Genomic DNA, 18,343 nt, shown 5'->3' with positions numbered 1-18,343 from the left:
ATTTTAGGGTAAATTGCAGTTTGACCCTTGAACTATCACCCCAATTGAAATTGACCCCTAAACTATTTTTTTGGTAAATTAACCCTCTGAACTATTTAAAATCAGTCAATTAACCCTTTCCCATTGATTGCGGAATCAATTTCGTCAAACTCAAGGGCAAATTAGTCATTTCATCATCAATTGTTACTTGTCAGCTATAACCACTAATAAAATTTTGACATATGGACACAGAATAATTCAAAAGCATATAGCATAATGAAAAAACATAAAAAACCAAACGTTTACATAATGGACAATCTCACATTGTCATTATTTATTTTCAAATGTCATAAGTTCATGGGTGGTTATAGTTGACAAGTAAGAGTTGATAAAGGAAAGACTAATTTTCTTTTGAATTTGACGAAATAGTGGACAGAATCTATCGACAAAATATCAATTGGCTAATTTCAAATAATACAGGGGGTTAATTTATAAAAAAGAATAATTTATGAGGTCAATTTCAACTAGAGTATAGTTCAAGGAGTCAAATAACAGTTTACTCTGTATTTTAAAGGTTACTTGAAATTTGAGGAATGAAAATATGAGAGAGGAGAGAGTAGTGGCTCGGTGGCAAAATGACCGCATTTGGTGGCGGGGTTGGGGGGTTTGTGTGGCGGACTTGGATTGTCTGCCCTCCCATTTCGGTGCCCTTCCCGTGCCCTCCTGTTTTGTGTGGTCACGATTAAGCCACGTCAACATTTTATATTGTTTTTTTATAAAAATAATAAAACAAAAAGAAATAGTAATATAAAACGTTGACGTGGCTTAACCGTGACCACACAAACAGAAGGGCATGAGAAGGGCACCGAAATGAGAGGGTAGACAATCCAAGTCCTTGTGTGGCTCACTGGTTGTGCAATTCGGGAGTTGATATGACAGTGATTGGGGGTTATTTTGGGGGGAGTAATCGGGGGTGGGCGTGCCCAGTATGCAGAAACATCAACTTCAAGCAGTTCATTCAGTCATTTCATCAAAAAATGGTGGGTTCCAAACCAACGAGAAGATCAGGAGGTCACCGGAGTTGATCCCAGCCACTTTTTTGGCCTTCACTGGGTCAACTGACCACTGTTTTGGCCTTCACTGGGTCAACTGACCACTTTTTTGGTCCTTGGTGGACTCCCCACATGATATGAAGAATACCAGGGAAGATTTTTTCCACATAACGTGATTGACAAGGCTCAAGTTTTCACGCCTATGATTGGAACAAGGTTCTTTTCTCTCTGTATAAAAAATCAAAAGGCTTCTATCTCTCTCTCTCTATTGAATCTTCTTCATAGTGTTGTTACCTAAGAGCAACTCCATCCATAGAGCCAATCCTCTGGCAATCCACTATTGAATTAATCATATTAAACAGTAACTGCCTTTAATAAATAGTAACTACCCTTAATGAACAGTAATCATCATTTGCATCTCCACCCTTGGAGCCCTCTCCCTTGCAAAATGCAATAAAATATTAGTTTTTTTTTGTTTGTTTAAATAATACAAACAAATAATAATAATGAAATTAGGTCACAAATAAATAATACAAACAAATAATAATAATGAAATTAGGTTACAAATAAATAATACAAACAAATAATAATAATGAAATTATTAGGTAACAAATAAATAATACAAACAAATAATAATAATGAAATTAGGTCACAAATAAATAATACAAACAATAATAATAATGAAATTAGGTAACAAATAAATAATACAAACAAATAATTATAATCAAATTAGGTAACAAAATAATAATACAAACAAATAATTATAATATATTCTTACCACATCAGCATAATTTGCCCCACTTCGAACATTACTACTAGCTTGTGTCAAGGCATCTCTCCACGTACTAAAGGAATGGCTAAGTATTTTCCAACGACTGGACATCGATTCTTTGGTTCTTTTCCCACCTATTTTCTAAAGAAATTTGGTATGAATTAAACTCCACATTTCTCGCAACTGCATCTCATTATCCGTAAGGGAATTATGAGTAACTTCAACCCATCTAGTGCACAACGCAACATCTTCAAGAAGCAACCAATTCGTACATGCATCAGTAGTCATTTTGTGGAAAAAAATTGGATTGAAACTTTGAGAGAAATATAGGAATTTGATTGAAAGTAGTTGAGAAAATATGAAATTGTGGTGTAAGGTAGATGGAGAAGAAGTGGTATTTATAAAAAAGTAAAAACAATTTTTTTCAGATTTTTTACAATTTTTTCGGATATTTTACATTTTTTTTAGTTTTATTCAAATAATTAATCTCTGCCGTTGAATTTTAAAAAATTTGAATTCCAGCACTCCAGATTGTGCCACATGTCACAACGGTAACTTTTCTTAATTTTAAAACTATTTTTTCTTTTTTTTTTAATTTATAAAGCAGATTAATATCAACCGTTGATCTCAGATCGAATGGTTGATATAAAATCATCTTTTTTTTATTACCGTTGCAAATCGGACGGCTCGTATTAAAGTGCCATTGGGATCGAACGGACCGTGGGAAGCCATGTGGCTTCCCAACGGTCATTGGGTTTTCTGAGGTGCACGAGCTCGTGCCCTGAATTCCACTCGGGCGACGCGCCCCCACTCGCGAGTGAGGGGCACGCGCCAGACACAAATTTTTTTTTAAAAAAAGGCCGAACGCAGGCCTTACGTCAACCTGACGTCACAAGCCTCGGGCAGCAGGCCTGTTGATCCCCCACGGGCCTGGCCCTAGGGCTCCCACCCTCACTCGGGCTCTCCAAGGCTAGAGGCCTACCCACTGGCCCTCGGGCCCTTTCTTGGAGCCTGTACCCCGAGCAACCACCATAGGTGGAGTTGCTCTAACATTGCACGTTCCGACATTCAGATTGTGCTTTGCACCTTCCTTCCTTTTTCTCTCAGTGGTGCCTTTTTTTTTTTGGCTATTTTATTTATTTTATAAATTAAATGAATGAACAAATGAGCTTAGCTATTCATTGCCATTTGTTTGAGTGCCAATTGTTTAATGATATACGAAAAACAGTTCATACATATTAATGTTTTATGGGGTGTGTGGATGTTTATGCATATTAATGTTTTATAAGGTGTGCTATCTACATATCTTAAATTACTTCTTATACACCCTTATTAATTTCTATCCGTTGAACTTCTTCAATTTATCCAATCTGACGGTCAAAAATTAGAAAGATGTGTAAAAAGTAAAATGGAGTGTGTGAATATCACATCCCATATTTTATTTGGTACGGTACATTGAAATATGTAAATCTTTCTCAATCTACTAACACAATCTAAAGTCAACAATCAATCAAAATTTGATCCTATGGCCACTAAAATATAGACGCTAACCATTAACTAGCTGGTTAATGACACCAAGTCAGTCTGAAGTGTTCTGCTCACTCCCTCTCTCCGACTTCCAGGAAGTCCCACAATGGATTCGGCCCCTCTCGGCAGGAAGAGGATTCCTTTGTGAGGATTCTGGAAATTTTCGAATCTTGTGCATTCATCATTAATCGTATGATTATAAATCATTTTAAATATATGTATTTAATATTAAATATAAACAGTATCTGATAAAAAATGACCGCATGATAAATTTTTGAACGCACAGAATTCGAGGATTCCCATGATCCCACAAAGAGGATCCGGAGGGGATCCTCTTCCCTCTCGGCATCCAAATCTTGCATCACTTCTCCTTTCTTCTTGAAAGAATCTATTTCAACTTTCTTTACACATTACAGTCAATTGCATTTGGTTTTATATAAAACCTCAACTTTCTTCACACATTGCAGTCAATTGCATAAGCACTATATATGTTCAACTAAACCTAATTCTAAGAGGCAAGAAATCAATACTCTAATTCCAATGGGCTTAACCTAAAATTCAAACAACAGAATAAAACTAAATACTATTCTTTTCCAACACAGATTTCATTTCGCTGTACGGATTCGGGCAGTGCACCCTGCATGCAGGACCTGTCCTCTGGAGATTACAATTGGTGTCTTCTGGGAGCTGCAACACAAATTCCTAAAAGAAATTCTGGGAGACGAGTTCTATATCTCAGCAAATGGTGAGATTAATTTATCATGAAATAAGAAGAAAAATGATAGCTGCACACTACTCCCCCACACGTTGCACATATTTTTGTTTAATTTATTCAATTCGTTATCACTGGTTCACTACGTTTTTCTAGTCTTTTACATATATTTTGAAACTTACTTTCTCAGGTAGGGATGATACGAAGACTGCTGTGTTCTTGCAATTCGACTTGGGAACTATTTTGAATCTTGGTTCAATTTGTACAATTCTAAACATATATAAGATGCACATATGACCAAGGTCCTTAACAAGAGGGATTCTCATTTAAAAAATAAAAATAAATAAGAACACCCTCTTGACCATTGGATTGGTTTGAATGAAATTGTGTGGTTAAAATTAAATCACAGATCACACAATCTCAACTACACAATTTCATTAAAATCAAATCTAACGGTTAAGAAGGTGTCCCAATTTTTTTTTTGAAAAATTAGATCCCTCTTGTTAAAGGATTCCCATATATTTCCAATTGATTGGATAGAATGCCTTGTGTGTCAGGAACAGTTGCTAATGAACAAGAAATAGCAGTGAAGGGGTTGTCAACAAGAAATCTTGTTAGGCTTATGGGATTTTGTTTGGAAGGAGGGGAAACCCTACTTGTTTATGAATATGTGCCAAACAAAAGTCTTGATTTTTTTTTTGGTAGGGGTACATCATTCTGAAAAAAAATTAGCAATTTCGAACTTAAATACAATATTATTGTACATATCTAATGAATTGACGTGAGTATATAGAACCCAGAAAACGTTGACAACTGGATTGGTCAAGCAGTTGCATGATAATAGGAGGAATCGCTTGAGAAATTTTTTATCTTCACGAAAAGTCAAGGTTTAGAGTTATACATAGCGATTTAAAAGTAAGCAATATCTTGTTAGATAGCAATATGAGTCCTATAATATCAGATTTTGGCATGAATGTTTGGGGTTGATGATCAAATTCAAGGGAACACCATAGCAATTGTTGGCACCTAGTAAGTTTTCTTTATTATATGCATCCCTCTTATCTATGTATTAGTTATATATTTTCACTTTTTAAACTCTTATGTCAATCATTTTGTGCTTACAATTTTGTGGTTACATAGCTCTGAAGTATGCTATGGAGATATTATATTAAGGAAAGCTGATGTATTTACTTCAAAGTATTGTTGCTTGAGATCGTAAGGAGGAGGAAGAACTTTTTAGGCTTTCATCCGGCAGATTGTGCATCGAATCTTATAGGCTACGTAAGGTCTTTACTTGGGTTGAAATATAAAATTTTCTGTCGAACAAATTAATGTAGCTATATGTTGACCAAAAGAAAATTAATGTGCTATCAAAACTGTAGTACTGACATCCGTGATCGATTCCAGGCTTGGCACTTACGGAATGAAACAAAAGAGTTGGAGTTGATGGATTCGTTGATATAAGATTCGTACAGTCCAAATGAAATTTTAAGGTATATCCACATTAATTGGATCATTATGTGTTCAAGAAGATGCAAACAAGAGGCCGACCATGTCATCGATTGTTCATATGTTTAAAAAGTGAAACTATTAGTCTTTCCAGACCTGAGAAACCAGGCTTCTTTACGGGAAGATATGTTGATAACCGATCACCGCTCTCGAAGTGGGGTCTAAAATTTTCTGACTTCAGGTTTTTTGTACATCTATACGTAGAAAAATAATTCGCTAAATACATAAAAAAAATATTTTCTGCATCAAATATCTTAAAAATTAATATAAAAAAAATATAGATATACAAACATTACTTAAATATTGCATGTTTCACATTTTTTGACGCAAATGTACTAAATGTTTGTAATCAAAAGTTTAGGATTGAGAGTAAGAACAATAAAACTTGATGATCAAAATAGTAAAGAACAATAAAACTTGATTGACGAGTATAATAAATTTAACAAAGCCAAAACGCCAATGATGTGAGTTATTATGCTGTAGTTTCAGAAATAGTATGAGTTATTTCGGTTTCCATTTTAAAAATAGTTTGAATTATTATGTTGTAGTTCCAAAAATAATGTAGGTTATTTTGGTTCACTTTCAAAAATACTGTAGGTTATTATACTATAGTTCTAGAAATAATGTGAGTTATTTTGGTTCACTTTCCAAAATAGTGTGAGTTATTTTTTGTAGTTCAAGAAATAGTGGTTCACTTTCAACAATAGTGTGGGTTATTTTATTATAGTTCAAGAAATAGTGTTTATTTTGCTCCCTTCCATAAACAATATGGGTTATTTTGGTTAGATTTCATAAATAGTGTGAATTATTTTGTTATAGTTCCAGATATAGTATGTGTTAATTTGGAGTTTTTAGCTTAATTACAAGCTCAAATATCATTTGATATAATTACAAGAAACTTCAGGAACTAGACATAAAATTCTCTAAAATTTTCCACCAATAACAAATTTGCGCCATCGTAATTTTCAAGAACGCACAATGGTTCAGTAAACCTCTCAAACACTCGACGAAATAAGAACAAGCTCATCAATGCATCAATACACATGTTAGATAAAAAAGAGAAAGATATAAGAGTCTGCATATTTAAGATGAAATATGAAAAGAGACAAAGAACTTGACATTAAAAAAAATCGATTAACTTTCACTGTTGATAGATTTTTTGTTCCCTATTAATATGAGACTGTGTACAAGGGCTTCAACCCAATCAAAATTTCATCCACATGAATGGTTGATTACTCTTCAATCAACATGCTACCTGAATCAAGGTCAGACTAAAACATGTTATACAGAAATGCAGAAAATGGGTTTTCATAGTTCGCCTCCAAGAGATTGATTTCTCTCTTAAACCTAATGAATTGCCTAAATGGCTCAATGATAAACATGAAACTCCACAACGATGCACAAAAGAACACAGTTAGTCTTTGAAACTGCAAAGTAACCTACTACCATCCAGCGGACATGCGATTCCTTCCCCTTCCTCTTTGAGCATGTGCTTCTCCTCCACTACAACATGCATTGTCAGATCAAATTCCATCAAAGTGCCAATCAATATACACAAATTCACACAGATTTCAGTACCAATTTTTTCATCAACCAAACAGAAAAATAAAAAACAGGAAAATTCGATTCGATTCAATTTACCTTACTGTTGGAGCGAGATTCCTAAGAAATATCTCCTCAGATTCGTTGACCGCAATCCTCACGTTCGCCGAATCCTTCTTTGGGGTGTCCTATAATAGTTTTCCTTTGTAGCTCGCCCAGGCGGGGTACCTACAAAAGATACTCCGGCGCTCAAGTCAGTAGATTGATTTTATGTTCTCTTTGGATTCTCTGGGGTTTTTTTCTTTCCTCCCATGTTCTTTGGCTCCTATCCCTATTTATAAGATTGCATGCTTGAGGATCAAGTACCATGACTCGTCCTCCTTTCCCACTTCCTTAGTGGTCATTCGTTATATGACTACATGCTTTGGGAACAAGTACCACGACCTGTCTTTCTCTCCCACTTCTCCTCCGTAGTGGGGGTAGTTATTGAGGCACGTTTCCATCCGTATATTTCTTGTGGGCTTTTTATCTTGCACAACGCTTTCTCCTTGGATCATCGGTATTGGCCTATGAGTCGAAATCGGATTTTATCCTCCCACAATGCCCCCTTTTCCCTTTTTTACACATGTAAAATAGGGGAAAACTGAGTTTTTCGATCTCATGAGGCCTTGAAACTATACTCTTTAAGCGAAGCTAAAACTTTAAGCACTTCTTGCTAAGGCCAAATTTGTGGAAGTTGCTTTTTCTAAAAACAAATTTACTTTAGGTAAATTTACCAAAGCCTTCATTTCATTGGCCTAACTTACAGATTGCAAAATATTGTACTTAATAGTAATTATGCAATAGAGTAAGATAGACAATTAACATTTAAAATTTAAGTTGTGTGTAGAAAGAGGTTAGATGGGTTTAAATAAAATTACCTTTCATATTTATAGTATCAATGTACAGTGAAATCTCAACTTTTTACGGTGGGCTTAATCAAAGTGGTTAACGTTTTCTTCATTGAATTTGATGATAAAGACAATGACCCATTGAGATACCTTCAACACTAACTCACATTTAATATGACATAACAAACAGGTTTGTAGGCCCGTGTCTGGGAACAAGCCCAGCATGCTTCTGGTATGCGGGTTTGGGCTCGGATGGATCAGGGCTTTCAGGCCCGTGTGACAGGGAACCCAAGTTGAAGCTTGGTTATGTACGAGAGGGAGCAGCAAGCCCAAAAAAGGCTGCGCAAGTGGTCTAGGGTGTCGACGCCATCCTACGATGGTGTCGTGGTATTGCCATGGTGATGCCAAAAAAATCCTTCTTTTTTTTTCTCAAACCTAGGTTTTAAAAACCCTAATTTGCTTCTAATTTATTTGATATACATTGACTCACATATTCCACATGGCAAATATAATTGCATAATGCATGAAACAAATATATATATATATATATATATTGACAAATATATGAACATATACAAATATATATCGTAAGGAAAATATAAACGTAGAGGGGTTGGTTCATGCACCATGGGGAATGTTTTCATGCTTCATGGATGTTTCAAATATCTTCTTTTATTTTAAGCATACCTAATTGACATAAAACAAAGATAAGCCTTTGAATTTTGTAGATGATAGCCTCCTCCTACGATCCGTCAATTCCTCAGCTTCTGGTAAGAGCATGTTGATAACGTGTTGTAGGCCCATTTGATTGAATGATCTTAGGGTTTAGAGAGAGAGGGGGGCCGGCGGTATTGAGGAGAAAGTTGGAGTACTTTTTCTTGAGATCACAATGGGGAGAAAGAACTTTTTAGGTTTTCATCTGACAAATGGTACACCGACTCTTATAGGCTACGTACGTAAAGTCTTTACTTGAGTTAGCTTATACAAAAATATCTCAAACAAATTAATGTAGGTATATAGAAAATTATAATCAATATATCACTACATTCTTAATTAGCATGAAATTATAATTGCAGGCTTGGAAATTACGGAATGCAGGGAAAGTGTTGGAGTTGATGGATCCGTTGTTGAAAGGCTCATGCAGTCAAAATGAATTCCTGAGATACGTTCATATCGGATTATTGTGTGTTCAAGAAGATGCAAACAACAGGCCGACCATGTCATCAGTTAAGAAGAAAGAATGCTTTTCAATGATATTGTATTCATCATATTCAAAGGTATATATACAACCATATACAATCCTATCATAAATCAGGAAAGAATAATTACATTCTAAACTAGGAAACCAAATATGGTAGGAATCCCACAATTGTAGGAATCATAATACAAGTCAACACTCTCCCTCAAGTTGGTGCATAGATGTTGCACATACCCAACTTGTCTAGAAACCTCGAGAACTTGTCACTAGAAACAGCCTTAGTGAGAATATCTGCTACTTGATCTTCAGTTCCTATGGAAGGAACCTCAATTACTTTACTTTCCAGCTTCTCTTTAATAAAGAACCTGTCTACCTCTACATGCTTGCCCCTATCATGTTGCACTGGGTTATGAGCAATATCACTAGCAGCTTTATTGTCACAAAATAACTGCATCGGCTGACTATGTTTGATCCCTAAGTCTTGTAACAAAAACTTAAGCCATAAAATTTCACAAATACCTAGTGCTATACCTCTGAATTCGGCTTCTGCGCTTGACCGTGCTACAACATTTTGCTTCTTGCTTCTCCACGTTACTAAATTTCCCCCAACAAATGTGAAATACCCAGATGTCGAGCGCCTATCATCCGTCGATCTTGCCCAATCAGCATCTGTATAGCACTCAATTCCCAAATGTCCGTTTTTTCGAAACAAAATTCCTTTACCAGGACTTCCTTTCAAGTAACTCAATATTCTCATAACGGCACTCATGTGCTGTTCTCCGGGATTATGCATATATTGACTAACTACACTTAATGCATGAGCAAGATCCGGCCTAGTATGGGCCAAGTACATCAATCTTCCTACTAACCTTTGGTACCTCCCTTTTTCAATCGGTACTTGGTTCTGATCGATACCCAACTTCATCCCTTCGGCCAACGGAGTAGCTACCGGCTTACATCCTGAGATACCGGTTTCTTCTAACAAGTCAAGAACATACTTCCTCTGTGATAGAAATATCCCGGACTTGCATCTCGACACTTCAATCCCAAGGAAATATTTCAAAGAACCCAGATCTTTCATTTCGAATTCTGAGGACAAATATTTTTTCAAGGCTGCTTGCTCAACCGGGTCGTTACCAGTAACCACCATGTCATCCACATATACAATGAGAGCTATAACCTTTCCGTTCTGGCGTTTCAGAAATAACGTGTGATCCCAATTACTTTGCCTATAACCAAATGTTCTCATGGACTTGGTAAATCTACCAAACCAGGCTCTCGGAGACTGCTTCAATCCATACAATGATTTCCTGAGCTTACATACCTTTTGTTTATGTATATCCAGATCATTACACCCTGGTGGAAGGTCCATGTAAATCTCCTCGGTTAGATCTCCATGGAGGAATGCATTTTTTACGTCGAATTGTTGCAAAGGCCAATCTAGGTTTGCTGCTATGGATAGTAGAACACGGACTGTATTGATCTTCGCCACTGGTGCAAACGTATCAGTGTAGTCGATGCCATATTTCTGTGTATACCCTTTTACCACCAATCTTGCTTTAAAGCGATCCACCGTTCCATCTGGTTTATATTTCACTGTATAGACCCATTTGCATCTCACAGGTTTCTTTCCAGCTGGTAAATCAGTTATTTCCCAGGTAGCATTCTTCTTCAACGATCTCAATTCCTCATTCATTGCATCTTTACAGCGGGAATCTGCTAAGGCCTCCTGCACACTGTTAGGAATATATACAGTAGATAATTGATATACAAATGACTTATTTGATTCTGACAGGTGACAGGTAGACACATAATTGTTTAATGGATATCTCACTCTTGAATTCGGATTTGGTTCACTCACGGAATACTTGTGTTTACACTTAGGATCCGCCTCATAAGTGGGTTTGGGAATACCTCGGTTAACAAGCTCTGGAAGGTGACGAAGCGGAGGTGCATCCGGTGTAGAAGACGATTGGTTATGAGAATTAATAGAATACGAATTTGTGCCTTGACCTGATATAACACCTGAAGAAGGATCTTGTGACAATCGTTGCTCGGTCCTATTGAAAAACATAGGCTGTTGCTGCTCGGTCCCATTGACAACCACGGGCTGCTGCTCACTTTCAAAACCAAAAACTGTGGGAACCGTGGGCTCACTCTCAGGCCCAAAAACTGTGGACCCCGTGAGTTGGTCCTCCTCTTGAATTAATTGCCGTTGTTCAGTGGGCCTGGGCTGATCACCAAACATGGGCTGCTGCCCTTCAAATGCTGTGGGCTCCAACCCAGAAGACTGTAGTGTGCGCTGCTGCTCTTCAATTGCCGTGGGCTCCAACTGTGCAGACTGCAGGGGTTGCTCTTCTTGCAGCTCATTTCTAGTCACGGGAAAATAATCAAAGGTCAGAACATCACTATCTCGGGTCAGAACTTCACTCTCTCGATACTCCCCCTGAAGTGAGGACGCGGAGGATCCAAAAAACATGTCCTGCTCATGGAAAATAACATCTTGAGTGATAAACATTTTCTTACTTGGAGGATGATAACACCGATATCCTTTCTGGGTAGTAGCATAACCCAAAAACACACAACGAAGGGCACGAGGCTCAAGTTTATTATGCCGTTGAGGAGAATGAAGGTGAACAAAAGCAACACACCCGAAGACCCGCGGGAGAAGATTTGGAGTCGATGGGCAGCTTGTCTGAGACATGAGAGCCTGAAATGGTGTATGGAAGTTGATGGTACGAGAAGGAAGACGATTAATAAGATAGGCCGCGGACGTAAGGGCTTCACCCCAATAATGTAGAGGCAAATGCGCTTCAATGAGCGAAGCACGAACCATCTCTAACAAGTGTCTATTTTTTCGTTCGGCAACCCCATTCTGTTGAAGAGTATACGGGCACGTGGTCTGATGAACGATACCATGCAGTTCAAGGAAGGAACGAAGTTCCATATTAACATATTCGCCACCATTGTCACTTCGAAGAACCCGGATATTCTTGTTGTACTGCACAGCAACCATTTTATGGAACTTTTGAAAGGCCGAACTAACTTCACATTTCGACTTTAACAAACTAACCCAAGTCATTCTTGTACAATCGTCAATAAAAGTGACAAACCAGTGAGCACCACCAAGAGTAGCTATTTTTTACGGACCCCACACATCAGAATGCACAAGCATAAAAGGAACGGAACTTTTATTTAAACTTGAAGGAAAGGAAGTTCGATGACTCTTAGCCAGTTCACAAACATCACACTTAAACTGAGAAACATCATTCTTGACAAACAAACTAGGAAATAACTTATGCAAATAACCAAAAGAAGCATGCCCAAGGCGCCGGTGCCACATCCAGATGTCCGACACTTTATTAATATCCCCTTGAGAATCATCAACGGAAAGAGCTTGAGTCAGCAGGCCAGAACAACTGGTTGTCAACTCTAAGTAATACAACTTCCCTCGTCTAATACCATAACCAATCGTCTTCCGCGTCCGGATGTCCTTAAAAACACAAAAATATGGCCAAAAAATAACCAAACAGTGTAAGGCAAGGGTTATTTGGGCAACAGACAACAGATTATAATTCAGTGAGGGAACCACAAGACTAGTGTCAAGTTTCATGGTATCAGAAAAGGAAACAGTGCCTTCCCCAATAACAGGGACGGCATTACCATTAGTAACATTGACCACGGTTTGTGTGGAGGTTTTTAGTGATGGAACCTGTCTAGAATCACAAGTCATATGTTCAGTGGCTCCGGAATCAATTATCCATGTATTATTCATAACAGAAGTAGAGGTAATTAGTGCCTTACCATCACTCCCTGCCGCAGCAATCATGGCCGATGCCTTGTCCGCTATCTGGTCAGAATCACACTTGGTTTCTGCAATGGAGGCTCGAGATTTGTTGCACCGAGGATCACGGGTCTTATCTCAATTCTCGGGATATCCAATCAGCTCAAAACATCGACTCTTGGAGTGTCTTGTCATGCCACAGTGTGGGCATTTACCTTGAGGACGATCCCTGCTTGTCTGGCTCGGGCGGGTTTGTCCTGATCGGTTTTGTGACCCGTCTCGATTCGACCAAAAGGATGACCCACGGGCCTTTGCTGCCATGGCAGCGGGTTCACTCTTGTCAACCTCAGTCTTCATTGCTTCCTTCCGATCGGCTTCTCGACGAACATATGCATAAGAAGCCTGAAGCCCGAGCGGGGGATCCTTCCTCAACACTTCTCCACGAACCTGATCAAACACATCATCAAGACCACCAAGAAACACATAGACTCGTTGTCTCTCAGTGGATTTGTGAAACACTTTGATGTCGTTTTCGCACTCCATGGATACTTTATTAAAGTGATCCAATTCTTGGAAAATCTCAGTTAGCTCCCCAAAATAGGTAGCCAACGATCAGCCATTCTGACGAAGACGTGATGCCTTCTGATTCAACGAATAAATTCTAGCCTCATCATTCTCATCAAAGTAGGCTGCCTTGAGAGAGTCCCAAATTTCCTTCGAAGTAGATAACCGAATGTACCGTTTCATAATCTCGGGCTTCATTGAAGACAAAAGCCAACTCTTAATTTTTTGATCTTCAGAGAACCAATCATCATATCTAGGATCATCTTCGTCAGGTGCCTTGATAGACCCACGAAGATATCCCATCTTCTTCCTTCCAGCGATATGGATTTGAATGAGAGGAGCCCATAAATCATAGTTCTTCTCATCCAATACCATACCAATATTAAAGCTTGAATTCTCAGACTGCACCATGATTGGAGCAGCAGCAGGAACTATCTTTGAACCGGTCCCTTTTTCTTCTGCCATAGGTTTTTTCTGTCGGTGTAGCACAAAAAAATTGCGACTTTATGGGGGAATCTTGGCAGCGTCAAATCTGGGCAGCAACAAACAGACCTTGGCAGCGTCAATCTGGGCAGCAACAACAAAAAAATTTGGGCAGCGGTGTTGACTTTGGGCGGACAGTAATCGGGCAGCAACGACTCGATGTCGCTCGCTGGAATTGACAGGGGAATAAACTGACGGAAACTGGGCAGCAACGACTCAGTGTCGCTCGCTGCAATTAATGAGGGACGGGTAGACAAAGAACCTTCAAATCAGAAGCACAGCGAAATTGTGCTGGGCACAGCAAACTCAGTTAGGGTTCGGTTCTTTCCCTTTTTTTCCAACTCGGCTCTGGTGCCAAGAAGAAAGAATGCTTTTCAATGATATTGTATTCATCATATTCAAAGGTATATATACAACCATATACAATCCTATCATAAATCAGGAAAGAATAATTACATTCTAAACTAGGAAACCAAATATGGTAGGAATCCCACAATTGTAGGAATCATAATACAAGTCAACAGTTCTTATGTTGAAAAGTGAAACCATTGGTCTTTCTAAACCTTCTTTACAGGGAGATGTATTGATCATCATGATCAAGTAGCAGTAAGTGCTCACAATTGCTCGGTCAACGGCTTGACGATTTCTAGTGTTGTGGCCCGTTGAGCAAGAGATGAGGACATATATCATTGGAATCCATTAACTGAACTTAGGGACGACTAGCTGCATATGGATGGAATGTGTAAACCCAATCTCAAATTACTGTAAAGCACTTATTTTACATACGGCGAGTTTGGATGCCAACGAAATATATATTCACACGTTTTCACGACACTCGTCACATAATATTCCGGTTAAATGCAAGTTGCTCGTTGGAATCAGAGCTTTCAATGAAAAAAAAATTTACATGTAATTTTCATTATTTTACAATTGTAGTCCATCATATGTTTAGGCACTAATTTTAATTCTCTCAATTTGATTAAATAAATTAAATAGTACAATTTACAAACATCTTTTTTTCTTATACCTTTTTCAGCTTCTTGTACATACCTGTATCAAGTTTGGCTTTTTTAAATTTTAACACGCATTTAGTTAATAACAAAAAAAACTTAAGCTCATCCTATGAGAATTTTCTTAAGCAAATTAATTAATAGAATTTAACATATATGCTGTCAAGTTTCTTTGTTTCAAATCTTTAGTAAGGGAAAAAACAGAAATTATATTTATCCAAGATCAACAAAACAAGTCTCATCAGCAGCAAATCAACATATCTTATGTAATTATATCATCGTTGAAAAGTCATGTTTAATAATATATTATATGTTAGCCTTTTGGTACTTACGTCTCCATCCTATCGTTTGTTGTAATAATTTTATTCATTTTTTTTTGTCGATATAATAATTTTTTTCATAGTTCTTTTGAAATTTTACACAATTTCTTGGTCAGTCCCCTTCGTTTACATTTCTTCAACAAATTTGACTGAGTCTGCGCCAATACTTGCAAAACACAAGCATCATTGTCTAATTCAGAAGAAAATAAAGCTTTGTATTTCTTCGAGTGTGACATATCTAGTCGGATACTTGTCCACACGGAAAATTAAAGTTGTTTGACTTTAGACTCTTCGACAAAGACCATCTGCCGTGACTTTTCAAATTGCCAAGTTTCAGTTATTTTTTCCAAGATTACAATTTTTATTTTTCACCGATATGAATTTGGCTAATAATATGTATGTTTTTTCTTAGGTGAATGTTCGCGGTTATTTTAAAATAACAACATGCAATAACCGAATTCAAATGGAGTCATTGGTTGCTTATGATCCTAACATTGGTAAAATCTTTATGTATATTTGACTGTGTATTTGTATTGATCTCCATAAACAGTTACGACAAACTCAATTATAACTTTCTTCTTCTAATTTTGTTTTCTTTTATCATTCATGTCTTTTTTCTCTCTTCTTGTATACAACTCTATTGTGCGAACCAAGTGCTCGATGAAATGCCTCAATTGACAAAATTTGACAATCCTCATCATTACTCGATAGTTTCCTACTGCTACCCTCGACAAGCCTCTACTAGTTATAGTAGTTGTTGACCTACGTTCGTGTAAGCTTTTGGCAAATGTCCGTAGGAATCGGCAAGTACCCACTAGGTACTCGATGAAATGGTCCATTGAGTTTTTTTTTTTTTTTGGTTGTTGAAATTAAGACTTTTATTTGAACATTCTAACTCTGCTACTAAAAAAACGTATATAATACGAACATCTTGAAATGACTTATCACGTGATGGAGGTGTGAGGGAGAACAACCTAGTAGTGTAGCGGTACCATTAAGTGGGGCTACTTCTCTTAATTGGCCAAATTTAACACTCAATGGGCCATGATGACAATGGAAAGTACTACGAAAAATGTCTTTGTGGCAATTTTTCAAATCAATAATACATTGTTCGATATTTAAGTTTTTAACTTTTTTCACATGATGATGAATGAGAAATTACTTTAATAAATCCTGTTGCATGAGAGTTCTCGAAACGCATGAAATGAGTGTTATACTTTTGGTTATTGAATATGTCTTACTTTTGAAGTTCAAGGAACTTCTAAGTTCTAACATCCTTGTGGGTAAAAATCAATAATTTTGTTTCAGGGACTTTTTGTTCCTTGATGCTAGAACTAAATAATCCTCAGAAAAATCCACACCAAGCTGGAATTTCCGGTACATAACTGGCGAGTCTGGCTTCACATTCTAACACTCAAGACTGAAAGTCAAGCTGCCACCCCTGCATTGTTTTTGTTGATACTCAATATAAAAACCTATGATTTTATGATCAATCATCAAAATATGAAAAACATGACTACCCTTGTTTTGATTTTCTCCATTTTTACTCTGCCCAGCTTTCTCACCAGTACGGAAGCAGTATTCCTTCTCTCCGTCTGCCCAAACACCACCACCTTCACCCCAAACTCCACCTTCCAGTCCAACCTCAATCGCCTCCTCTTCAACCTCTCGTCCAACGCCAACCGCTCCTCCACCGGCTTCTACAACGTCACCGTCCAAACCACAAACAACGCCGTCTACGGCCTCTTCCTCTGCCGCGGCGACGTCGTGGGCACCGACGTTTGCAAAATCTGTGTAGCCAACGCAACCGCTTTGGCCCGACAACGCTGCCCCGTAGAAAAACAGGTGGTGATCTGGTACGACGACTGCATGCTACGCTACTCCAACGAGTCATTCTTCTCCACCGTCACCGATTCGCCCAGCTTTTACATGCAGAACACGGTGAACGCCACCGACCCGATTCAGTTCAACCAGGTCGTAGCGGCGAGTGTGAACCAGGCGGCCAGTGAGGCTGTCGGAGACGCCGACAAGTTCGGGACGAATAGGGCAAATGTTAATGGGTTGATTTCGGTGTACAGCCTCGCGCAGTGCACGCAGGACCTGTCGGCAGCGGATTGCAACCGCTGTCTTCAGGGGACCATAGACGAACTTCCGAATTACTGTTATGGGAGAATCGGAGGACGATTCGTGTATCCGAGTTGTAATGTTAGGTACGAAGTCTACCCCTTCTACGCCCAGAACGCCACGTCAGCACCTGAGCCAGCACCTGAGCCTGCACCAGGGCCGCCTCCTCCTCCTCTCCCTCCTCCGCCTAAAGGCAAAGTGACCAATTCTTCAATTCAAATTAAATTTTTAAAGTTGACAACTTTAAAGTTTAAGCAAATATCAATTCGTTGAAATTTTATTCGAGCGATATCATACAAAAAAGGGGGTTCAAATTTAAGTGTAAAGGGTATAACCGTGACTGACGCGTCTGCTTATAAGCATTTTTGCTTGAAATGCTTTCATTAAAACTCTAGTAAGTGCTTCTAGGCATGTACTTCTTCGAAAAGTGCTTCTATTATGTAGTTTAAGTTTTTCTCCCAAATGTTGTCGGAAAAGCGAATTGTCACAAAACGTTTCTAACCTTTTTAGAAGACCCAATCAAGTGATTATTGTATTATCAGATTAGTTTGTTAGGTAATTGATAGCTATTGTGGACCTTGGAACAGGGGAATATGGTGTTGTGCTGTGGCTGCTGATTTTACCCATTTCTCAATATTTTTTGTTTATTTTGCAGGAAAAAGCAAAACCCCAACTAGTACAATTGTTGCCATTGCTGTACCAATATCTGTATCTGTGCTACTTTTTGTTGTGGGTTACTGCTGCATAACTAGGAGAGCAAAATACAAGTACAATGAAGCAGCAGCAGACGAACCAAGCGGTAGAAAAATATATCCTTCTCCACTTCTCCTTTTGTTTATTCTCGTTGATTCTCCTTTCATTTATTCCTCGTCTATAA

The 18,343-nt window shown here is 38.1% G+C and overlaps 2 protein-coding genes across 4 annotated transcripts in view; one reads left to right on the top strand and one right to left on the bottom strand.

Annotated features, from left to right (window-relative positions):
- Positions 1–18,343, bottom strand: part of LOC126585194 (uncharacterized) — an 85,962-nt gene that overhangs the window by 34,446 nt on the left and 33,173 nt on the right. The gene's annotated exons all lie outside the window — the stretch shown is intronic.
- LOC126585181 (cysteine-rich receptor-like protein kinase 10) overlaps positions 16,604–18,343 on the top strand; it is a 49,009-nt gene continuing 47,269 nt past the window's right edge. The window contains exons 1-2 of one of the 3 annotated variants that reach the window (XM_050249579.1): positions 16,604–17,659; positions 18,122–18,265. In XM_050249579.1, coding sequence (XP_050105536.1) covers positions 16,828–17,659; positions 18,122–18,265 — 976 coding nt within the window. In that variant the 5' untranslated portion in view covers positions 16,604–16,827. The remainder of the gene's footprint in view (positions 17,660–18,121; positions 18,266–18,343) is intronic. The other 2 variants (XM_050249578.1, XM_050249577.1) reach the window with 2 other exon arrangements.

The sequence above is a fragment of the Malus sylvestris genome, chromosome 10, assembly GCF_916048215.2.
Source record: "Malus sylvestris chromosome 10, drMalSylv7.2, whole genome shotgun sequence".
Taxonomy (NCBI): Eukaryota; Viridiplantae; Streptophyta; class Magnoliopsida; order Rosales; family Rosaceae; genus Malus; species Malus sylvestris.
This window is presented reverse-complemented; position numbering and strand designations above follow the sequence as displayed.